We start from the raw sequence: 24,850 nt of genomic DNA on the forward strand, positions 1-24,850 counted from the left end.
GAGATCTTCTGTGCAGATCTCGAACTCTTTATCATCACGCCACGTCTATAAGGGATAGTGGCTTTTGAACCGTAATGATAAATCTATGAGTATAATTAACAGAAACAAACTCATATTCCAAAATAAAAGAGTTGGTTTTATTGCGTAAGACCTTTGTTAACCCATCTCATGTCATTTTCATCCTCCATAAGCAATGCCCATTAATGTCAGCACCCGGTATTTCCCGGTCAGTAAGAGACCAACGGAGCAAAAAAAAAGTACTGCCTAGCTAGCGGTTATTTTCTTGTTTCTATTCTATAAAACCCAATTGCTTCTAGCTAGCTCTACATCTCATTTCCATTTCCATTTGCATTTCCATTTCCTAACAAGTCTCTATTTCTTTGTAACAATTGTTAGGTTTAGATAAGGTTTCGAAGATTGAAGACAATGGAGATCGCGCATTTCTTATTTGGAATTTTTGGTGGGTTCTTTTTAATTCATCAATCAACTTTCTTTTGCTCTTGGTTTTCTTTTTCTTCTTCTTCTTCTTGTTTCTTGAAGAAGTTGCTAACTTACTGTTCTTAGTGTTTTTTTTTGTTTTTTTTCCAGAGGGACTAATTAGCGGTTTCTCTCTGTTTCTTTCTCCTCTGTAACAGGAAATGCCACTGCATTGTTTCTCTTCTTGGCTCCAACGTATGCACCGGACTTGTTCATTTAGCTCTCTCTCTCTCTCTCTCTCTCTCTCTCTCTCTCTATTAGGTTAAGCTAAAGCTAATGTGTATTTATGGATAATTTGTCGATAGGATCACGTTCAGGAGGATCATAAGAAGCAAGTCTACAGAGCTGTTTTCTGGCATTCCATATGTAATGACCATGCTCAACTGCCTCCTTTCTGCTTGGTGTGTGCTCTTCTCGTCTTTTCAACTACTTATTTTCTTTTCGAATTGTGCTGTTTTACGCTTTCTAGAACAGTAGTTTGGTTTAGCTTTAGAAGGGTAATCTTGTCAACTAATTGCTTTTGTTTATCAAGAATAACCCGAAAGGCAAAATATATCTAGCCATCTTCGGCACGTACATCCTCAAACCACATGATATTTGAAGTAAACCAGTGCTGATGTTTTTCTCCCTGCTATGTTTTATAATTAATAGTCTGTTAGTACTGTTTTGCGGCTTAACTTACTATATATTCTGGTATATATATTAGACACAACGAACAAAGCATAGTGCTGTTTTTTCTTTTTCTTTTTTCCTTGATTGATGATTTAGCTGATTTATAGCTAATTAGGATCTATTAAGTTTGTTGACTCAACTTGAGTTTTCTGCATGTTAATTCGGGCAGGTGCATCTGTTATTTCTGGTTACATTAATTTTGTCGACTCGCCACCAGTTAATTGTTGATACTATACTTTGTGGCAGGTATGGAATGCCCTTTGTGTCTAAGAACAACATTCTGGTGTCAACAATCAATGGAACTGGTGCAGTAATTGAGGCAGTTTATGTCTTGACCTTCATCATCTATGCACCAAAGAAGGAGAAGGCTAAATTCATTGGCCTCCTCACGCTTGTGCTCACCACTTTTGCTGGCGTGGCCTTGGTGTCCCTTGTCGTTCTTCATGGCAAACCCAGGGAGATATTCTGTGGCTTTGCTGCTGCTATTTTCTCAATCATCATGTATGGCTCCCCTCTGTCTATTATGGTACGTCAAATTACTCTAATTTTCTTCACGGTATACTTGCTGTTCCTGGCCGAGAAAAGAGAAGCATATTCCTTATAATTTGACAAGCTAGCTCCTTTGTTATTATAGTTTTGAGCGTGTGCATGTATCATTTAGTATTAATTGACTGCTGACATTCTGTAGTTTGGTACATGGTTTACTTTCTCCAGAAAATTAGAAAACTGATGGTTTTGTTTTTCATGCCAGTCAAAGTGTATTTTATAAGCTGCGAATAATATCTTCTTCGTCGTTTTCTCGTTTGGAATGGGAGATACAACCCGTGTGGAGGATATATAATATTATATTATACGTACGAAGTATAATTAAATTAAGCATGTAGTAGCAACCCTTTATGGCTTTATATATATAAAAAGGTTTTTCTACGAAGTTTATAATAGTAGGCTATACATGCAGTGCCCTTTTTTGTTAGATAATTATTTTATGTGATTTTTCTTGTACCTGCAGAGGACAGTGGTTAAAACGAAGAGCGTGGAGTTCATGCCATTCTTCTTGTCTCTTTTTGTCTTCTTATGTGGCACTTCCTGGTTTGTCTTTGGGCTACTTGGTGGTGACCTTTTTGTTGCTGTAAGTTAATTAATTTAGTTATCCCTAGTCAAATTACTGATCACGTCAGACTAGCATGCCTGCCCAGTGGGGTTCAATGTTGCAAAAATCTCATCGTTTTATTTTACTGGAAATATGCTTGTCGTGCCATATGTTACAGGTCCCGAATGGAGTTGGCTGTGGTCTTGGGGCATTGCAGCTGATCTTGTACTTCATCTACCGGAACAACAAGGGAGAAGACAAGAAGCCCGCCCTCCCTGTTAAGTCAATGCAGATGGGTATCGCAAAACTCCACCAACAGAAGGAGTTGGTTGCCAATGGATCCCATGTTGCTGATAAGGTGTAAATGACTTCAATATTGTGCGTGCAAGCTTAATTTATAAGACACCAGAACTGCCTCGATCCTAGTTTACTTGACAAGCGTGCGTGATGTTACCTTGTTTGCTGCATGCAAGTTTGGTCACTTGTTACGAGTCTTTGTTCTATTCGAAACCCTCTTGTATTTTCTCTCTGCAAATAATTACAACGCCAATTTTAATGTTGGTACTATACAAACGAAAAGTAGCGTGCTTTCTGTGGGTGTTTTGACTACTTTTAAAACTACCTTAGTAAGGAGTACATTGCATAATGTTTTGGTCATTAATTCAGCTGCCAGTGATTATATAATTAACAAAATGATCCGTCTAAAAAAATACTATGTAAAGCCGGATATATAAAAAATATGATTTCAAAATAAATATATTTTTTTAAAATAAAGATTTATTGTATAAAATAAAAAAATCTTCAAAAATTAAATACAAAAAAAATATTTTTTCTTAAAAAGCCTCAATTTAAAAAAAGCCTACAAAACTCGTGGTCTAAGCCGTAAAACCAGGACCTATTCGTATCCACTAAATTTATTTATTAAAATCAATAAAAGATAATAAAAATAGAAACATATATGAAAGTGAGTGAATAAGATAAAAGAAAAAAAATTACGCAAGACCAGACATATTAAAAATATTATTTCAAAATAAATATGTTTTTATAAAATAAAGCTTATCTGTTCAAAAATAAAAAGAAATTCTTCAAAAATTAAATACAAAACAAAACACTAAAAAAAAAAACCTCTACAAATAGAAACACATATGAAAGTGAGTGAATAAGATAAAAGAAAAAAAATACGCAAGACCAGACATATTAGAAATATTATTTCAAAATAAATATTTTTTTATAAAATAAAGCTTATCTGATAAAAAATAAAAAGAAATTCTTCAAAAATTAAATACAAAACAAAACATTTTAAAAAAAAAACCTCTACTAAAAAAAGGCATGCAAAACTCATGGTCTAGCCCATGAAATTGGGATAAATCAATACAATTTTTTTTTAAGATAACCACAAAACGAATCTTAAAAAAAAAAACAATAATGAAGTATGATAAAATCATAAAAGAAAATGTAAAAAAAAAAAAACAAAATCCCTAATCGTATCAACTCTTAAAACTCGTGACCTGTGTCATTAGATTTGAAGCATGACCAATTAAAAAACCTCGAAACCCAATCCCCAACAAATCAAAAGATGAAACCGAGGAAAACATCTATCACAAAAAAAATATAATTAAAAGAATGAGAGTGAAACTAAAAATAAAAAATAAATTAGAAGGCATCAAAAATTTTAAATAAGTGTTAAATTGGAAAGAAAAAACTTTAACGAAAAGAAAAGGAAATCAAAAGAATGAGCGCTAAATTAAAAAAATAAAACAATATAAACTTTGATTGAATGATGAAATTGAAAACAACAAATTTTAACAATAGAACCAAGAAAAAAAATCATAAATCAAAAGAATAAGGACTTAATTGGAGAAAATAATATATGCAAATTGTAATTTAAGGACTAAATTGAAAACATAAAAAACTTTTCTAAAAGAGCCAATGACTAAAATAAGAAATAAAAAACATAAGGCCTAAAATTGAAAAAGAGTCAAATACTAAAGTAAACAATAAAAAACATAAGGACTAAAATAAAAAAAATAAAAAGAAAAGAGGACAGACATGCATTTTTTCTGGAAGATAGAGAAACTGTAAGCCTTGGGAAATTAAAAAAATATAAATGATAATAATAATAAATAAATTTGTAATATATATAGAAAGGGATTGTTTTGGAAATTTAAGAAGGCCTATGGACTAAATTGGTTCCAAATAAGGTACAAAATGATAGTAAGAGTTTGGAGAATTAGCTAAAATGATAATTTAAACGAATGGAGGGGTAAAATTGTAATTAAAAATTCAACTCTTCTCTCCTACACAAAAAAGTAAGCTACATAACCATGGAGAAGAAGAGAAGATTTTCTTGAGTTTTTGCATTTTCTCTTGCAAAATTCTTGAGAAAAAGGTGTTTTTTTTTTGTAGGAGGAAAACACCAAAACACCAAGAATAATGATATTTGAAAAGACTTAATTAGCTACTCCAGGTCAAGATAGCTAATGATATTGATGGATTACATTGATATCGACATTACATAGAACTTGATTAGCTACTACTGACATGAAGGCTAATGATATCAAGGGATTCTTAACATCAACATCACCAATGGATAAATTAAGATATCAGAAAGATTAGCTATTCCGGGATCAGATATCTAATGATATTAATGGACTCCATTGATATTAGGATTACCTTGATAATGGATTAGTTGATCCTGAATAAGGAAGATTAATGATGGTAATGAGATATATTTGCATCGGCATAAGAGTTTTCAATAGATTTTAAGGGAAAGAAAAAAAATGTATTGGATTAGTTGTTCTTGGAAAACTAAATGAAGCTAATGATATCAAGGGAATGCTTTGATATCGATATATTTTCATAATAAGAGTTTAATTTCCCAAGAAAACATAGCAAATGATGTCAGTGATTTAGACCGGCACCTTTGTCACAACCTGAATCTCGGTTCCATGACTGAAAAAACACAAAAGTGGTGTCATAAGAACACTCTACCTACGCTAAGCCTCAAAACGAATATATCAAAAGAATAACTTATTTAAAAATACACAACATTTCATAATCTTCCAATATATTATAATATTTAAAACTAATTAAATCAAATGATAGTTCAAAACTTCTTATCAGTAATTAAAACAAAAACAATAATCCATAATACTCATTACATTATTAAAATCCAAACTTAATTAAAACAAGGTAATAATGGAGCGTTTAAGACATCGAATCAAAACTAAAAAGAAAGCCTCGCGGAACAAGCAAGGCATACCAACCAAAATTGAAGATGCATGAACACTCAATAAGGTCCATTTGCTAACAAAAACTAAGAACCTGAAATAATATTAAAAATAAGGGTTGAGTTCAACCAACTCAGTGAGGAAATAATATTTAATATTCTTTTTAGATATTAATAGTTTGCAAGTTGATTTATCTTGATATGCATATACATACTAAGCATTTTATCATAAAATAGTTGAATACATGTCAGAGATCATATGACACTCGAAGGTAATCACTGTGGGAGGATCAGTCACCATAGGCTGATGACTTTCTCACCAGCTAGGTATATACAATACTATGTGCACATAGGCTAACTACTCGCCGTTAGCATAGAGTTACTAATAAGTCCTATATCAACGCATAATAGATTTTCGTATAATTATTATAGCAATGCATATCATCTCCAATAGAATTTAGTTTGACAAAATGCAAGTGCAAATTCAAGAATAGATAGGTACTTAGAAAATAAAGCAACATATATAAATATTCAAGAAATTAACTAGTTGTACTCATCATATAATCAACATACATATTTATTTATATTACATGCATATTAAATATTATCTCACTCACCCGGAAACTATAGAACTAAAAGGAATATCAAATAAAAAACCTGAAAATCCTATTAAAGATCGTTATGGAATTTGAGAATGATATTTGAACCATTATGAAATTACTGAACTACCCCCAGAACCTATGTTGTTCAGGGGTAAAATATTAATTTTACACTGCAAAATCAAGAGAGAAATGCTTAGCTCTTTTAGCTTTATATATGAGATAGAGTAGAAAGTTTTTCAAAATGATTTAGACTAGTCATTTTGTTAGTGATATGATCAGTGGCACCCCAATCAATAACTAAAAAATTATGCAATGTACTCTTTACTAACGTAGTTTTAAAAGCAGTTAAAACACCTTCAGTATTTTCTTGTGATAGGTGAGTAGAGTTTTCCAGGAAAACAACAAACTTGCCAATAAGAGCCATGGAATCAGAACCAGAAGCTATCAATATCGCCCTTCTCCTGAAGATAGGCAGCAAAGTCATTAAGAAGAGCTAACAGATTGGTAGAAATAATATTACTGGGAAGATAATTAGTGGAGTGAGCAACAATATGAACCTTATGTTCATATCCTTTTTGATGTCTCTTCTCCTTTTCAAAATTAGGCTTTAGCTCTAGATGAAGGATCCAACACCGTTAGATAGGACGACCAAGATTATGACAATGATGACAATTCAAATTTGGTCGTTTCCCTTTGTAAGGTCTGTCATTTCTCATCGGTTTATTAATAACATATGCACGGGTTTCACAAAGAGATTTTGGACTTTGGATTCATGACTTTCCTGTGAGCTTCTTCTCGTTGAATTGAAGCGCACACATTAGTAAGAGATGGAAGATCGAGATTCATAAGAATCCAACTGCGAAGATCTTCATAATGTGGACCAAGACTAGCTAATAGTTGAAAAATGTTGCCTTCCTCTTCTCGTTTCTTCAATACTGTTGCATCAATAGTGTAAGGACGATACAATGCAAGTTCACTCCATATACCCTTTAGAATCCTAAGCATCTGAACATAAGTTTTGTCGTCTTACAACATATTAGAAAGATCTCTTGTAATTTGAAAAACACGACTGTATTATTTTGATTTCCATACATTTCTTTCACAGCCTCTCATAGTCCTAATGAGGATTCTAAGTAGTTGAATATCTCAGCAATATGATTCTCCATAGAGCTGAGTAGCCAGGACAGGACATGACAAGTTGATCCTTGCACTGCCAAGCTTGATAGGCTTGTGAAGAAGGATTGAGGGGTTTAATATGACCATTAACATAATCAAGTTTCGATCTTCTATCAAGAGCAATTGTCATAGCAGATAGTTAAATTCATTTAACAATATTGAGCCTAGATTTTGATTAGGATTTGGTTCTTCTTCTAAAATACTAGATGATCTCTTGGTGCTATCAACACCATCAGATTTAAAGGAGTCTTCCATAGGATATTCCAAATAAAAAATAGAGCAATAAGAACCAAAAGAAACAAAGGAATAAAGTGTTTTTTTTATTAATTTCCGATGAATAATTTTGCTACAACCGGATGTCTTACATACAAAGAGCATAACGATTAACAATAGGAAGTGACAATATTGAAGTCATTTACACCTTATCAGCAACATGGGATCCATTGGCAACCAACTCCTTCTCTTGGTGGAGTTTTGCGATACCCATCTGCATTGACTTAACAGGGAGGGCGGGCTTCTTGTCTTCTCCCTTGTTGTTCCGGTAGATGAAGTACAAGATCAGCTGCAATGCCCCAAGACCACAGCCAACTCCATTCGGGACCTGTAACATATGGCACGACAAGCATATTTCCAGTAAAATAAAACGATGAGATTTTTGCAACATTGAACCCCACTGGGCAGGCATGCTAGTCTGACGTGATCAGCAATTTGATTAGTTAACTTACAGCAACAAAAAGGTCACCACCAAGTAGCCCAAAGACAAACCAGGAAGTGCCACATAAGAAGACAAAAAGAGACAAGAAGAATGGCATGAACTCCACGCTCTTCGTTTTAACCACTGTCCTCTGCAGGTACAAGAAAAATCACATAAAATAATTATCTAACAAAAAAGGGCACTGCATGTATAGCCTACTATTATAAACTTCGTAGAAAAACCTTTTATATATATATAAAGCCATAAAGGGTTGCTACTACATGCTTAATTTAATTATACTTCGTACGTATAATATAATATTATATATCCTCCACACGGGTTGTATCTCCATTCCAAACGAGAAAACGACGAAGAAGATATTATTCGCAGCTTATAAAATACACTTTGACTTGCATGAAAAACAAAACCATCAGTTTTCTGATTTTCTGGAGAAAGTAAACCATGTCCCAAACTACAGAATGTCAGCAGTCAATTAATACTAAATGATACATGCACACGCTCAAAACTATAATAACAAAGGAGCTAGCTTGTCAAATTATAAGGAATATGCTTCTCTTTTCTCGGCCAGGAACAGCAAGTATACCGTGAAGAAAATTAGAGTAATTTGACGTACCATAATAGACAGAGGGGAGCCATACATGATGATTGAGAAAATAGCAGCAGCAAAGCCACAGAATATCTCCCTGGGTTTGCCATGAAGAACGACAAGGGACACCAAGGCCACGCCAGCAAAAGTGGTGAGCACAAGCGTGAGGAGGCCAATGAATTTAGCCTTCTCCTTCTTTGGTGCATAGATGATGAAGGTCAAGACATAAACTGCCTCAATTACTGCACCAGTTCCATTGATTGTTGACACCAGAATGTTGTTCTTAGACACAAAGGGCATTCCATACCTGCCACAAAGTATAGTATCAACAATTAACTGGTGGCGAGTCGACAAAATTAATGTAACCAGAAATAACAGATGCACCTGCCCGAATTAACATGCAGAAAACTCAAGTTGAGTCAACAAACTTAATAGATCCTAATTAGCTATAAATCAGCTAAATCATCAATCAAGGAAAAAAGAAAAAGAAAAAACAGCACTATGCTTTGTTCGTTGTGTCTAATATATACACCAGAATATATAGTAAGTTAAGCCGCAAAACAGTACTAACAGACTATTAATTATAAAACATAGCAGGGAGAAAAACATCAGCACTGGTTTACTTCAAATATCATGTGGTTTGAGGATGTACGTGCCGAAGATGGCTAGATATCTTTTGCCTTTCGGGTTATTCTTGATAAACAAAAGCAATTAGTTGACAAGATTACCCTTCTAAAGCTAAACCAAACTACTGTTCTAGAAAGCGTAAAACAGCACAATTCGAAAAGAAAATAAGTAGTTGAAGAGACGAGAAGAGCACACACCAAGCAGAAAGGAGGCAGTTGAGCATGGTCATTACATATGGAATGCCAGAAAACAGCTCTGTAGACTTGCTTCTTATGATCCTCCTGAACGTGATCCTATCGACAAATTATCCATAAATACACATTAGCTTTAGCTTAACCTAATAGAGAGAGAGAGAGAGAGAGAGAGAGAGAGAGAGAGAGCTAAATGAACAAGTCCGGTGCATACGTTGGAGCCAAGAAGAGAAACAATGCAGTGGCATTTCCTGTTACAGAGGAGAAAGAAACAGAGAGAAACCGCTAATTAGTCCCTCTGGAAAAAAAACAAAAAAACACTAAGAACAGTAAGTTAGCAACTTCTTCAAGAAACAAGAAGAAGAAGAAGAAGAAAACCAAGAGCAAAAGAAATTAAAGTTGATTGATGAATTAAAAAGAACCCACCAAAAATTCCAAATAAGAAATGCGCGATCTCCATTGTCTTCAATCTTCGAAACCTTATCGAAACCCAACAACTCTTACGAAGAAATAGAAGACTTGTTAGGAAATGGAAATGGAAATGAGATGTAGAGCTAGCCAGAAGCAATTGGGTTTTATAGAATAGAAACAAGAAAATAACCGCTAGCTAGCTAGGCAGTACTTTTTTTTTGCTCCGTTGGTCTCTTACTGACCGGGAAATACCGGGTGCTGACATTAATGGGCGTTGCTTATGGAGGATGAAAATGACATGAGATGGGTTAACAAAGGTCTTACGCAATAAAACCAACTCTTTTATTTTGGAATATGAGTTTGTTTCTGTTAATTATACTCATAGATTTATCATTACGGTTCAAAAGCCAGTGTCAATGATAGCATTAAAAAACCTAACACCCCTTTCTCCTTCAAAAATTTAACGAGGGTTTGTAATAACTGTTTGTGCTAATTATACTTAGCTGTGCATAAGGGATTTGTACAGTGAATCACACATTTGAGGCCAGTGTTTGCAGGTGGGGATAAGGTGAAGAAGTGACTGTCTCTTGAAGGCAAAAACCATTTGAAGAAAAGATTAATTTATTAGGCTGGATGGTAAAAAAGGACGTATATTTAATTTGATTTTACACGAACTTCTTCTTCTTCTTTTATTATTATTATTATTATTCTTGGAAGATTTAATCACAGTTTCTCTTTAATTTGTATTAAACAGCAAAACTTAAAATTCAACCCAGTATCATCCCGACTGCCATAATCATGCAACTTCAACTCTCTCCACAACTAGCCGGCCAACTTAATTGGCTGAGAGGACGGCCACCATATATACAATGCAGCTTGAGTTTCTTCGATATTTGTAAAAGTCAACTAGCATAATTAAGTCAACTAGCATAATTAACTTATCCCCAATGATTTTTAATAACAACGTCTATTCCGCAGCTAAAGCGTTGTTTCTTTAACGCAATAATGATTTATCAAATGATATTTTCCTCTCATTTCATCATGAAAACAGTCCCCGTTGATATTTTCAATGCACTAATAATATAAATTATTTTTTAAAATTTATTTTTTTGAATTAAAAATATTATTTTTAATAAAATATTATAACTTTATTAATCAACTAATCACGAATTTAAAATTTATTATGTTTTTATTTTATTTAAAACTAATAATAAAACAAGATAATTTAAGTTTTCACTTCAAATGAATCTCTTATATACTTATATGCTTGTGGTACACCGCAACTCAGAATTAATTTTTTTCTCATATAAAAATAATGTTTAGGTTTCAAATTAAAGCCTTTCCTAGTAACAGTACTCTATTTGGCAAATTCTTTCATGCCCGTTTTAGAAGATGTATCGTATTCTCATTTTAAATTATTAGAAAAGAGCCATATCTTGACTCTTCTTTTTAAATCTCCATTGTCTGTCCTTTCAAGTATTATTTTTCAGAATAAAGTACTGTTACTTTATCAACAATAAAAATAGAAATAGTTTTTTATTAGCAACAATAAAAATATCTGGTCTTTAAATTATAAGTGATGTAGCGCAAACTCCACGATTAATTTAATTCTAGTTTTTTTACAGAACAGAATATGCTTTAATTTATGATGCCTACATGAATTATTACTATGAGTTAATTTATAGTTGGCAGCCTGACATTGACTATAATTTTTATTTCAAATGTTTTTATTTATTTTATCTTTATGGATAATTATTGTTGCTAATAAAAAACTATTTCTATTCTTATAAAAACTTCTTTCAAATACAAATAATTCATATAAAATTTTTATTGAAAAAAATCCACGAGAAATCAAACTAATTTCTTTGAAGTATCAAACAACTAAAAACAATTAAAAAAATAAAGCAAATTCATTTTGTTTTAGAAATAATTAAGAGAGAGGACATAAATCATTATTTAAATGGAAAAATTAACGAATGAGAAAAAATAAAAATACTTTTTATAGAAATATAAAAACCAATCACTATTCCAGACATAGAGAACTATTCATTGCAATAGTTAAATTACAGTTTTGTCATTTGAAGAAAATTTGAGTTGTCTTGGTTTTGAGGGTGATTTCATCTTTTTCAAAAATCAATTGGTCATTAAAGAATTGTAGAGGGTTATTTTTGTCTTTTCAACTTTTTTTGAATAGTGAAATTACTTATTTGCCCCCACACAAAAAATTGAACAGCTGGCCAAGGATATTAAATTATACCTTTACATTTTTTACAAAATTATTAAATGACTTTCTTGCCCTTAGAATCAGAAAAATATAAGGCAAGAGTTCAGGGGTGATTTTGTCTTTTCACATTGGTTTTTTTTTGTTAATACCAGAATCATGAATGGTGTTTTCGACTTTTGCTCTTAATAATTGATTTTTAAATAAAAGCTTTGCAGGAACATCACACAATGACGCGTGGGGGGTGCCTGTGCACACCGTCTCCCGGTGGCCAAATCTGCCTCACCCTCTTTCTTCTAGTATGGCGTGTTATGACGATTGATAGATAGTTTTTCACCGGTGATCGTTATGTTTTTTTTCCTTCTTTTTTGTAACACTCCTATTTACCAGGACAACAACTAAAACATATTTTATAGAAAATGTGGGAATTTTGTTTTTCTATTCATCCGAAATTTTGTCGGTCTTCCCTATATAAGGAGGTTTCAAATTATCGATATAACATGCTACACTTTTATTTACAATTCTCATATTCGATCAAATCATCCTAGTTCTCAAATTACACTTTTATCTTATCCTCAAAATCTACAGAAATAGTTCACTATTTATTATGCATTTTAAGGAGAATAAAAACTAATACATATACATATATATTTATAGATATACTATCATAAAAAAAAGGTCCATTTTGCATCCATGCATATAATAGAAGTTTAACCAAGTTATTACAAAATTAAGCAAAATGCATACAATTGCCACAAAAAAAAAAATGCCCCATGCCTAGTCTATGGCAATAAAACTAATATAGGATGCAAGTTACTCTTGACATGAATGAGACGACCTTGGAAGAATATGCAACAAAACTATATAAATAATGAAGCAAGTAAATTAATATCTATTCTATTTGAAAAGAAATATCGCTACACCCTCTTTCCTTGTGTTCGCTTGATAATTTGAGAACAAATGATTTAAAATGTTGCATGACCTAAATTTTTGGTCCAAACCCAAGCTCAAGTCAGCTCAAACCCAACTTAAGTTAACCTAGGTATAATTGTTTTTCTCTCCTAATTCTTGTGGATGTCGTGACTCTCTTCTCATCAAACAAAGAATTTTGATTTTTGATCTTAAGTTTTTGGGTTCAAGAAAAGTGGAAGTAGTAAGTAAGTGGTTCCCTCTCATGTTACTTTCGATTATGATTTGTTTATAAATGGATTAAAGAAGAGATTAAGGTTTATAAATATTTGAAGTTTATGTTATTAACATTGATTCGTGATTATTATGGGTTTAAGGTTAAGTGATTGATTTTTGGTTAAGAAAATTGTTTTAACTTTGCTGAAAAATCTGGACAGAATGGTCTTGAGGTTGAAGATTATGAAATTTTATTTCGGTCTATGATTTATAAAAATTACAATTTAGTCCCTAAACTTTGCAAAATTATAATTTGACCCCTAAATGTATTTTGGGATTCTGGGGAGTATTATTATGAGGTTATATTAGCTTTCTATATGATTATCAATAGAATAAGGAACAAACTTGAAGAAATTAAAAATCAAGATTATGGATCCAATGATGAAATTGAAAAGAAATTAAAATTTGATAAAAGGAATAAGAATCAAACTTGGAAATCAAAACATTGAGGGCCAAATATTAAATTTTATAAAATAAGAGAAATTGATTTTTTAATGGCCAACACGGAATTCATTGGGGAGGAGAGAGAGAAAAGAAAAGGAAAAAGAAAAAGAAGGGGCGGCCAGAGCCAAACCGTCTTTTAAAACACCACACGTGCCACCCCACGCGGAAGAGGGGGTTGTGTAGATTCAATCACCATGGTGGAAGTTGGTGTTCTTCCACTGGATGACAACTCATGCGTCACTCAAAGAGTGCAGAGCCGTCCCACACGTTGGCCCGTGCTACGCGCCAACAAAAAATTTTTAATTTTTTTTAAAATAGAGAAAGATCGAATCTCCCCTAATCCAACTTAATAATAACAGAAAAACCAATAGTAAATGACAAAAACACCCCTTAATGCAAAGCTCAGAAAAATTGATTTTAGGGTTAATATAGTAATTCCAATATTTTAAAAAAGTAAAAAAAACTGATAATACCCCTTAAAATAATTAAATGAAAATAAGTTTCAAGGGTAATTGTGTAATTTCACTATACCATGAAAATATGAGATTACTCCTTATTCTATTGATAATCATATAGAAAGCTAATAAACAAAAAATTATGAAGCCCGATTTTAAATCAACCCAATGTTAAAGGATTAAGTTGAAAAAAAAAGTAAAAGAAAAATGAACCGAGTCAACTCGGGTTAACCTTCCAAACCCATATCAGGAGACCCAGATAAGTTCATAGAAAAAATAAAAAATATATATAAATTACAATTTTCAATCAACCTAAAGTTGAAAAATGAAATTGAAAAAAAAACAAGAAAAACTCAAGTCAACACCTGGGTAACCCGTAAAACTCGCGACCCAAGTCATAAGACTGTGATAACCCACCCCATAAAGAGAAAATCAAAAAATAATTATGAAGCTCAATTCTCAATCAACTCAATCTTGAAGGATGAAGTTGAGGAAAAATAATTAAAAACTGACAAAAACTGACTCGAGTCAACATAACTAACCTGTAAAACTCGTAACTCGGGTCATAAGACTGAGAAACTCCATATAAAGAAAATAAAAACAAATTATGAAGCCCAATATCTAGTAAATCTAATGTTAGAGGATGAAATTAAAAAAAAAACTAAGTTTGAAATAAATAAAAAGTCCTAAATATTTTTTAAATTTTAAGAACGAAAGTGAAAAACGACTTGGCTTTCTACTGTTGTTTGTTACAATGAAAAGCCAAGAGCTTTTAGTATATGTTAATAATTAATATAAAAAGAAACACAAAATACACATGCCGTTTTAAGTAGTGTTTAGCATTGTGGTAACGTTTGCTTTTCAAAATATTTTTTGCTTGGAAATGCTTTAAAATAATATATTTTTTATTTTTTTTAATATTTATTCTTGACATCAGCACATTAAAACGATTCAAAAACACCAAAAAATTTTAATTTGAAGAAAAAAATTAAAAGTATGGTCACGCCACAATAACAAAAAAGTCTCTTAAACACTTAATGACTCATGCTCACTAACTTTTGGTTTTTTCTTTTCTTATGGTGACTATAAAAGTCACATTATGTAACTTTTACTAGATATTTGACCTGCGCTTCACTACGGTTCATAATGTTTTAAAAAAGAATCTGGGTAGACATGTTATTTTGATATGTTTATTTACATAAAGAAGTTCAAAGGGTAAATCTAAAAGCTTATCTAGGCATCTAATCAAATAAATCAATAATAATTAATGGAAATAAATAAAAAAAATCATTAAAAATAACTAAAAGAAAAACTAGAAAAATTAAAAGATGGATATAGATCAAAATATTTAATCTCACAAAATGAGACATTTACCCATTTGTGTCTATTAAATTTCTTTATTATAATCAATAAAAGATAACAGAAATAGAAACACGTATGAAACTGAGTGAATAAAATAAAAGAAAAAAAATATTAGGTAAGGCCAGACATATAAGAAATATGATTACAAAATAAATATTTTTTTTAAATAAAGCTTAATTGTATAAAATAAAAAAATCTTGGAAAAATAAAAACAAAACAAAATATTTTTTATTAAAAAAACTTCAATTCAAAAAAGGCCTGAAAAACTCGTGGTCTGGGCCATAAGACCGAGAGATGTTTGTGTCTACTAAATTTTTTTATTAAAATCAATTAAAGATAATAGAACTAGAAACACATATGAAATTGAGTGAATAAGATAAAATGAAAAAAAAATTTATGTGAAGTTAGACATATTAGAAATATTATTTCAAAATAAATATTTTTTTATAAAATAAATCTTATCTGTACAAATATAAAAAGAAATTCTTCAAAAATTAAATACAAAACAAAACATTTTAAAAAAAACCTCTATTAAAAAAAAGCTTGCAAAACTCGTTGCCTAAGTCATGAGATCGGAATAAACCAATACAAAAACAAAATTAGGATAACCACAAAACCAATCTTTTTTAAAAAATGAAGTATGGTAAAAACATTAAAAAAAATGTAAAAAAAAAAACAGAATCCCTAACCGTATCAACTCTTCAAAACTCGTGACCTGTGTCATTAGATTTGAAGCATAACCAATGAAAAAACCACGAAACCCAATCCCCAACAAATCAAATGTCAAAGGATGAAACCGGGGGGGGAAAAATCTATCACACACAAAAATTATAATTAAATAAATCTTATCTGTACAAATATAAAAAGAAATTCTTCAAAAATTAAATACAAAACAAAACATTTAAAAAAAACCTCTATTAAAAAAAGGCTTGCAAAACTCATTGCATAAGTCATGAGATCGGAATAAACCAATACAAAAACAAAATTAGGATAACCACAAAACCAATCTTTTTTAAAAAATGAAGTATGATAAAAACATAAAAAAAAAAATAAAATCCCTAACTGTATCAACTCTTCAAAACTCGTGACCTGTGTCATTAGATTTGAAGCATGACCAATGAAAAAACCACGAAACCCAATCCCCAACAAATCAAATGTCAAAGGATGAAACCGGGAAAAAAAATCTATCACACGCAAAAATTATAATTAAAAGAATGAGGGTGAAAATAAAAATAAAAAATAAATTAGAGGGCATTAAAAAATTTAAATTGAAATGTTAAATTGCTAAGAAAAAAACTTAAAGAAAATGAAAAGGAAATCAAAAGAATGAGAGCTAAATTGAAAAAAATAAAACAACATAAACTTTGATTGAATGATGAAATTGAAAACAACAAAACTTTAACAAAAGAGCTAAGAAAAAAATCATAAATCAAAAGAATAAGGACCGAATTGGAGAAAATAATATATGACAAATTGTAATTTAAGGACTAAATTGAAAACATAAAAAACTTTTCTAAAAGATCCAAGAACTAAAATAAGGAATAAAAAAAGGTCTAAAATTTAAAAAGAGCCGAGGACTAAAATAAACAATAAAAAACCATAGGACTAAAATTAAAAAAAGAAAAAGAAAAGAGGACAGACGTGCACTTTTCTAGAAGAGAGAAAATGTAAGCCCTGGAAAATTAAAAAATATATATAAATAATAATAATAAATAAATTGGTTATATATAGAGAGAAGGATTGTTTTGGAAATTTAATAAGGACCTATAGACTAAATTGGTTCCAATTAAGGTACCAAATGATAGTAAGAGTTTGGAGAAATAGCTAAAATGATAATTTAAAAGGATGGAGGGGTAAAATTATAATAAAACAAAAATCAACTCTTCTCTCCTACACTAAAAGGCCAACTACACAGCCATGGAGGAGAAGAGAAGATTTTCTTAAGTTCTTGCATTTTCTCTTGAAAAATTCTTGAGAAAAAGGTGTTTTTTTAGGGTAGGAGTGGGTTATAAGGGAGGAAAACACCTAAACACCAAGAATAATGATATTTGTAAAGACTTGATTAACTACTTCGAGTCAAGATAGCTAATGATATCAATGGATTACATTGATATCGATATTACATGGAACTTGATTAACTACTCCTGACATGAAGGCTAATGATATTAAAGAATTCTTGACATCAGCATCACCAATAGATAAATTAAGATGTTAGAAAGATTAGCGATTCTGGGATCAGATATCTAATGATATCGGTGGACTCCATTGATATTGGCATTACCTTTATAATTGATTAGTCGATTCTGAATAAGGAAGACTAATGATGCTAATGAGATATATTGGCATCGGCATAAGAGTTTTCATTAGATTTTAAAGGAAAGAAAAAAAGAAATGTATTGGATTAGTTGTTCTCGGAAAACTAGAGGAAGCTAATGATATGAAGGGAATGTCTTGATATCGGTATATTTTCATAATAAGAGTTTAACTTCCTAAGGAAATGTAGCAAATGATGTTAGTGATTTAGACTGGCATTTTTTTTAAACCATTTGTTCTTAAATTATCGAGCGGGGACTAGGAAAGAAGGTGCAACGATATTAATTTCATTTCAAATAGAATAGATATTAATTTACTTGCTTCATTATTTATAATGTTTTGTTGCATTTTCTTTCATGGCCGTCTCATTCGTGTCAAGAGTAATTTGCATCCTATATTACTTTTGTTGCCATGGGGTGCATGTTTTTTTTTTGGGTGGAAATTGTATGTATTTTGCTTAATTTTGTAATAACTTGGTTAAACTTTTACTGTATGCATAGATGCAAAATGGATCTTTTTATAATGATATTCCTATAAATATATTTGTATATGTATTAGTTTTTGTTCTCCTTAAAATGCATAATAAATCATGAAACCATTTCTGTAGATTTTGAGGATAAGATAATGAATATTGTTGTAATTTGAGATCTAAGATGATTAGATCGAATATGAGAATTGTAAATAGAAGTGTAACAGGTTATAGTCGATAATGTGAAACCATACAGGGAAGACTGACAAAATTTTGGTAGACTAGAAAAAACAAACTCCCACATTTTCTATAAAATATGTTTTAGTAGTTGTCCTAGTAAATGGGAGTGTTATAGAAAAGAAGGAAGAAAAACAATAAATGACCACAGGCGAAAAAACGCCCATCAATTGTCATAATACGCCACACTAGAAGAAAGAGAGCGATGCAAATTTGGCCACCAGGAGACAATGTGCACAAGCGTCTCTCATGTGCCAACACGTGAGGTCCACGCTCTTGCAGCCTTTTGATTAAAAAATCAATTGTTAAGAGCAAAACGTCCAAAACACCATTCATGATTCTGGTATTAACAAAAAAAACCAATGTGAAAAGACAAAATCACCCCTGAACTCTTGCCTTATATTTTTCTGATTCTAAGGGCAAGAAAGTCATTTAATAATTTTGTAAAAAATGTAAAGGTATAATTTAATATCCTTGGCCAGCTGTTCAATTTTTTGTGTGGGGGCAAATAAGTAATTTCACTATTCAAAAAAAGTTGAAAAGACAAAAATAACCCTCTACAATTCTTTAATGACCAATTGATTTTTGAAAAAGATGAAATCACCCTCAAAACCAAGACAACTCAAATTTTCTTCAAATGACAAAACTGTAATTTAACTATTGCAATGAATAGTTCTCTATGTCTGGAATAGTGATTGGTTTTTATATTTCTATAAAAAGTATTTTTATTTTTTCTCATTCGTTAATTTTTCCATTTAAATAATGATTTATGTCCTCTCTCTTAATTATTTCTAAAACAAAATGAATTTGCTTTATTTTTTTAATTGTTTTTAGTTGTTTGATACTTCAAAGAAATTAGTTTGATTTCTCGTGGATTTTTTTCAATAAAAATTTTATATGAATTATTTGTATTTGAAAGAAGTTTTTATAAGAATAGAAATAGTTTTTTATTAGCAACAATAATTATCCATAAAGATAAAATAAATAAAAACATTTGAAATAAAAATTATAGTCAATGTCAGGCTGCCAACTATAAATTAACTCATAGTAATAATTCATGTAGGCATCATAAATTAAAGCATATTCTGTTCTGTAAAAAAACTAGAATTAAATTAATCGTGGAGTTTGCGCTACATCACTTATAATTTAAAGACCAGATATTTTTATTGTTGCTAATAAAAAACTATTTCTATTTTTATTGTTGATAAAGTAACAGTACTTTATTCTGAAAAATAATACTTGAAAGGACAGACAATGGAGATTTAAAAAGAAGAGTCAAGATATGGCTCTTTTCTAATAATTTAAAATGAGAATACGATACATCTTCTAAAACGGGCATGAAAGAATTTGCCAAATAGAGTACTGTTACTAGGAAAGGCTTTAATTTGAAACCTAAACATTATTTTTATATGAGAAAAAAATTAATTCTGAGTTGCGGTGTACCACAAGCATATAAGTATATAAGAGATTCATTTGAAGTGAAAACTTAAATTATCTTGTTTTATTATTAGTTTTAAATAAAATAAAAACATAATAAATTTTAAATTCGTGATTAGTTGATTAATAAAGTTATAATATTTTATTAAAAATAATATTTTTAATTCAAAAAAATAAATTTTAAAAAATAATTTATATTATTAGTGCATTGAAAATATCAACGGGGACTGTTTTCATGATGAAATGAGAGGAAAATATCATTTGATAAATCATTATTGCGTTAAAGAAACAACGCTTTAGCTGCGGAATAGACGTTGTTATTAAAAATCATTGGGGATAAGTTAATTATGCTAGTTGACTTAATTATGCTAGTTGACTTTTACAAATATCGAAGAAACTCAAGCTGCATTGTATATATGGTGGCCGTCCTCTCAGCCAATTAAGTTGGCCGGCTAGTTGTGGAGAGAGTTGAAGTTGCATGATTATGGCAGTCGGGATGATACTGGGTTGAATTTTAAGTTTTGCTGTTTAATACAAATTAAAGAGAAACTGTGATTAAATCTTCCAAGAATAATAATAATAATAATAAAAGAAGAAGAAGAAGTTCGTGTAAAATCAAATTAAATATACGTCCTTTTTTACCATCCAGCCTAATAAATTAATCTTTTCTTCAAATGGTTTTTGCCTTCAAGAGACAGTCACTTCTTCACCTTATCCCCACCTGCAAACACTGGCCTCAAATGTGTGATTCACTGTACAAATCCCTTATGCACAGCTAAGTATAATTAGCACAAACAGTTATTACAAACCCTCGTTAAATTTTTGAAGGAGAAAGGGGTGTTAGGTTTTTTAATGCTATCATTGACACTGGCTTTTGAACCGTAATGATAAATCTATGAGTATAATTAACAGAAACAAACTCATATTCCAAAATAAAAGAGTTGGTTTTATTGCGTAAGACCTTTGTTAACCCATCTCATGTCATTTTCATCCTCCATAAGCAACGCCCATTAATGTCAGCACCCGGTATTTCCCGGTCAGTAAGAGACCAACGGAGCAAAAAAAAAGTACTGCCTAGCTAGCTAGCGGTTATTTTCTTGTTTCTATTCTATAAAACCCAATTGCTTCTGGCTAGCTCTACATCTCATTTCCATTTCCATTTCCTAACAAGTCTTCTATTTCTTCGTAAGAGTTGTTGGGTTTCGATAAGGTTTCGAAGATTGAAGACAATGGAGATCGCGCATTTCTTATTTGGAATTTTTGGTGGGTTCTTTTTAATTCATCAATCAACTTTAATTTCTTTTGCTCTTGGTTTTCTTCTTCTTCTTCTTCTTGTTTCTTGAAGAAGTTGCTAACTTACTGTTCTTAGTGTTTTTTTGTTTTTTTTCCAGAGGGACTAATTAGCGGTTTCTCTCTGTTTCTTTCTCCTCTGTAACAGGAAATGCCACTGCATTGTTTCTCTTCTTGGCTCCAACGTATGCACCGGACTTGTTCATTTAGCTCTCTCTCTCTCTCTCTCTCTCTCTCTCTCTCTATTAGGTTAAGCTAAAGCTAATGTGTATTTATGGATAATTTGTCGATAGGATCACGTTCAGGAGGATCATAAGAAGCAAGTCTACAGAGCTGTTTTCTGGCATTCCATATGTAATGACCATGCTCAACTGCCTCCTTTCTGCTTGGTGTGTGCTCTTCTCGTCTCTTCAACTACTTATTTTCTTTTCGAATTGTGCTGTTTTACGCTTTCTAGAACAGTAGTTTGGTTTAGCTTTAGAAGGGTAATCTTGTCAACTAATTGCTTTTGTTTATCAAGAATAACCCGAAAGGCAAAAGATATCTAGCCATCTTCGGCACGTACATCCTCAAACCACATGATATTTGAAGTAAACCAGTGCTGATGTTTTTCTCCCTGCTATGTTTTATAATTAATAGTCTGTTAGTACTGTTTTGCGGCTTAACTTACTATATATTCTGGTGTATATATTAGACACAACGAACAAAGCATAGTGCTGTTTTTTCTTTTTCTTTTTTCCTTGATTGATGATTTAGCTGATTTATAGCTAATTAGGATCTATTAAGTTTGTTGACTCAACTTGAGTTTTCTGCATGTTAATTCGGGCAGGTGCATCTGTTATTTCTGGTTACATTAATTTTGTCGACTCGCCACCAGTTAATTGTTGATACTATACTTTGTGGCAGGTATGGAATGCCCTTTGTGTCTAAGAACAACATTCTGGTGTCAACAATCAATGGAACTGGTGCAGTAATTGAGGCAGTTTATGTCTTGACCTTCATCATCTATGCACCAAAGAAGGAGAAGGCTAAATTCATTGGCCTCCTCACGCTTGTGCTCACCACTTTTGCTGGCGTGGCCTTGGTGTCCCTTGTCGTTCTTCATGGCAAACCCAGGGAGATATTCTGTGGCTTTGCTGCTGCTATTTTCTCAATCATCATGTATGGCTCCCCTCTGTCTATTATGGTACGTCAAATTACTCTAATTTTCTTCACGGTATACTTGCTGTTCCTGGCCGAGAAAAGAGAAGCATATTCCTTATAATTTGACAAGCTAGCTCCTTTGTTATTATAGTTTTGAGCGTGTGCATGTATCATTTAGTATTAATTGACTGCTGACATTCTGTAGTTTGGGACATGGTTTACTTTCTCCAGAAAATCAGAAAACTGATGGTTTTGTTTTTCATGCAAGTCAAAGTGTATTTTATAAGCTGCGAATAATATCTTCTTCGTCGTTTTCTCGTTTGGAATGGGAGATACAACCCGTGTGGAGGATATATAATATTATATTATACGTACGAAGTATAATTAAATTAAGCATGTAGTAGCAACCCTTTATGGCTTTATATATATATAAAAGGTTTTTCTACGAAGTTTATAATAGTAGGCTATACATGCAGTGCCCTTTTTTGTTAGATAATTATTTTATGTGATTTTTCTTGTACCTGCAGAGGACAGTGGTTAAAACGAAGAGCGTGGAGTTCATGCCATTCTTCTTGTCTCTTTTTGTCTTCTTATGTGGCACTTCCTGGTTTGTCTTTGGGCTACTTGGTGGTGACCTTTTTGTTGCTGTAAGTTAATTAATTTTAGTTATCCCTAGTCAAATTACTGATCACGTCAGACTAGCATGCCTGCCCAGTGGGGTTCAATGTTGCAAAAATCTCATCGTTTTATTTTACTGGAAATATGCTTGTCGTGCCATATGTTACAGGTCCCGAATGGAGTTGGCTGTGGTCTAGGGGCATTGCAGCTGATCTTGTACTTCATCTACCGAAACAACAAGGGAGAAGACAAGAAGCCCGCCCTCCCTGTTAAGTCAATGCAGATGGGTATCGCAAAACTCCACCAACAGAAGGAGTTGGTTGCCAATGGATCCCATGTTGCTGATAAGGTGTAAATGACTTCAATATTGTGCGTGCAAGCTTAATTTATAAGACACCAGAACTGCCTCGATCCTAGTTTACTTGACAAGCGTGATGTTAATTACTTTGTTTGCTGCAAGTTTGATCACTTGTTACGATCGAGTCTTTGTTCTCTTCGAAATCCTCTTGTATTTTTTCTCTCCAAATAATTACAACGCCAACTTAGATGCTGATACTATACAAACGAAAAGTAGCGTGCTTTCTGTGGGTGTTTTGATGGGTTATCATGTGCTTGAGACTACCTCTTTGTCACTTTCTGTTCATTCCAAATGGATGCAACACGCTATGGTCCCGGAAATTGCTTTAACTACAAGGAAGGGTGCAATTTCTCTCTTCACAGTTAGTCGTGTTGGTCAGTTCAAGCTTGCTCTCCCAGCTTTTTATTTGAGTCTTATTAAGCGAATTATATATTATGAGTATAGATATGATTAAGATAGACTTTGATATGTCAACATTATAGGAGATTGATTAGCACATTTTCTGCTGTTAATCGTTCTGTTCTATTTGTGCAAGGCATCGGGTTGTAACAAAATTATTCATTAGAAATAAAAAATGAGTAATTTGATAAAGAAGATTTGATAAAGACAGTAAAAATATTAATAGCATAAGCAGTGCTAACCAATATTAATTAAAACTAAGCAATTGTGATGAAAATGAGTTGCTAGCTTGTAGCTACCATGCAAAACTGCCAAATGCAAGCTCATGGGCGGCCGGGAACTAAGAGATGCTTTGGAGAAGCCATGGCATCCCTGAAGTTCTAAAATCTTGTAACTTGGTCCTTCAATTTTAATTTTTTCATAAAATTATGCATTCCACATCTCCTCAAATAACGTATTAATTTGCTCTCCAGTTTTATTTTATTTTTTAATTTGCTGCATTTTCAAGTTTTGTCTTTATTGTTTTTATGATGCATAATATCCTCTCAAAAAGAATTTCTCTGTTGTGACCCTAAATTAATACTGAAATAAAAGGAAAAGATAAATAAAAAATTTAGTTTTCTAAACATGAGAAATTAATATGGGGCATACTTGTCCTTCCAGACTGTCTTCTTAAACTTCACCAATCAAGCTGATCTGTAAACCCTTCAGTCACATACCCCCACGTCATCAAGCCCCTCTGGTTCCCCAAATTTCGCCGGACGTTCTAGCTACGGTCGTCGGTGTTAGTTTCAATCTGAATGGCTTGAAAGTTTTGCTGACACTGTGAAATAGTCTTTGTGCTTGCGTCATGACTTTTTTGGAAGCAAATCAATCGAAGCATCCCAGGCTCTCGTACAGGTTCGATTGGGCTCTGGCAGACTGGCCCGTAAAAGAGACCCGGGATGTTCAAAGCTCGAATCCGTATGCTCAGGGTTGGAGCGAAGAAAGGAGTATGAAAGGCCCACGGGATAATATATTGGCAATCCAAAGCATGAGGGAGGGAGAAACTGCAATAGAAAACATGAAAAAAAAAATTATATATATATATATAGAAGTGAGTTAAGTTTGGTATTTTTTTTACCAAATTTTAAAATTAAAGAA

The 24,850-nt window shown here is 31.9% G+C and overlaps 2 protein-coding genes across 4 annotated transcripts; one reads left to right on the forward strand and one right to left on the reverse strand.

Annotated features, from left to right (window-relative positions):
- Window positions 1–289: 289 nt before the first annotated feature.
- Window positions 290–23,379, forward strand: LOC7467837 (bidirectional sugar transporter SWEET1). Of its 3 annotated transcripts, none has more exons than XM_052450656.1 (6): window positions 290–460; window positions 636–672; window positions 783–878; window positions 1,396–1,675; window positions 2,159–2,278; window positions 23,120–23,379. In XM_052450656.1, exons 1-6 carry the CDS (start codon window positions 427–429, stop codon window positions 23,303–23,305), a joined length of 753 nt encoding a protein of 250 aa, XP_052306616.1. In that variant the 5' UTR covers window positions 290–426; the 3' UTR covers window positions 23,306–23,379. The 3 variants fall into 3 exon arrangements, with proteins under 3 accessions (XP_052306616.1, XP_002300944.2, XP_052306615.1); XM_002300908.4 differs by lacking the exon at window positions 23,120–23,379 and adding an exon at window positions 2,418–2,818 and having other exon boundaries at window positions 291–460; XM_052450655.1 differs by lacking the exons at window positions 290–460; window positions 636–672; window positions 783–878; window positions 1,396–1,675; window positions 2,159–2,278 and adding exons at window positions 20,969–21,162; window positions 21,338–21,374; window positions 21,483–21,578; window positions 22,096–22,375; window positions 22,860–22,979.
- Window positions 7,544–10,014, reverse strand: LOC7467838 (bidirectional sugar transporter SWEET1). The gene is made up of 6 exons (XM_002300909.4): window positions 9,792–10,014; window positions 9,580–9,616; window positions 9,372–9,467; window positions 8,575–8,854; window positions 7,972–8,091; window positions 7,544–7,847 (listed from the first exon to the last, which is right to left on the reverse strand). Exons 1-6 carry the CDS (start codon window positions 9,823–9,825, stop codon window positions 7,662–7,664), a joined length of 753 nt encoding a protein of 250 aa, XP_002300945.2. The 5' UTR covers window positions 9,826–10,014; the 3' UTR covers window positions 7,544–7,661.
- Window positions 23,380–24,850: the final 1,471 nt, after the last annotated feature.

The sequence above is a fragment of the Populus trichocarpa genome, chromosome 2 (assembly GCF_000002775.5).
Source record: "Populus trichocarpa isolate Nisqually-1 chromosome 2, P.trichocarpa_v4.1, whole genome shotgun sequence".
Lineage (NCBI taxonomy): Eukaryota > Viridiplantae > Streptophyta > Magnoliopsida > Malpighiales > Salicaceae > Populus > Populus trichocarpa.

What these genes read in the sequence shown, in the direction of transcription:
- LOC7467837 (XM_052450656.1), top strand. Translation starts at nt 427, where the DNA reads ATGGAGATCGCGCATTTCTTATTTGGAATTTTTG. An exon ending in GCTCCCCTCTGTCTATTATG is followed by an intron (nt 1,676 to 2,158) that starts GTACGTCAAATT and finishes TTGTACCTGCAG; the next exon opens with AGGACAGTGGTTAAAACGAA. An exon ending in GTGGTGACCTTTTTGTTGCT is followed by an intron (nt 2,279 to 23,119) that starts GTAAGTTAATTA and finishes CATATGTTACAG; the next exon opens with GTCCCGAATGGAGTTGGCTG.
- LOC7467838 (XM_002300909.4), bottom strand. Translation starts at nt 9,825, where the DNA reads ATGGAGATCGCGCATTTCTTATTTGGAATTTTTG. An exon ending in TTTCTCTTCTTGGCTCCAAC is followed by an intron (nt 9,468 to 9,579) that starts GTATGCACCGGA and finishes ATTTGTCGATAG; the next exon opens with GATCACGTTCAGGAGGATCA. An exon ending in AACTGCCTCCTTTCTGCTTG is followed by an intron (nt 8,855 to 9,371) that starts GTGTGTGCTCTT and finishes ACTTTGTGGCAG; the next exon opens with GTATGGAATGCCCTTTGTGT.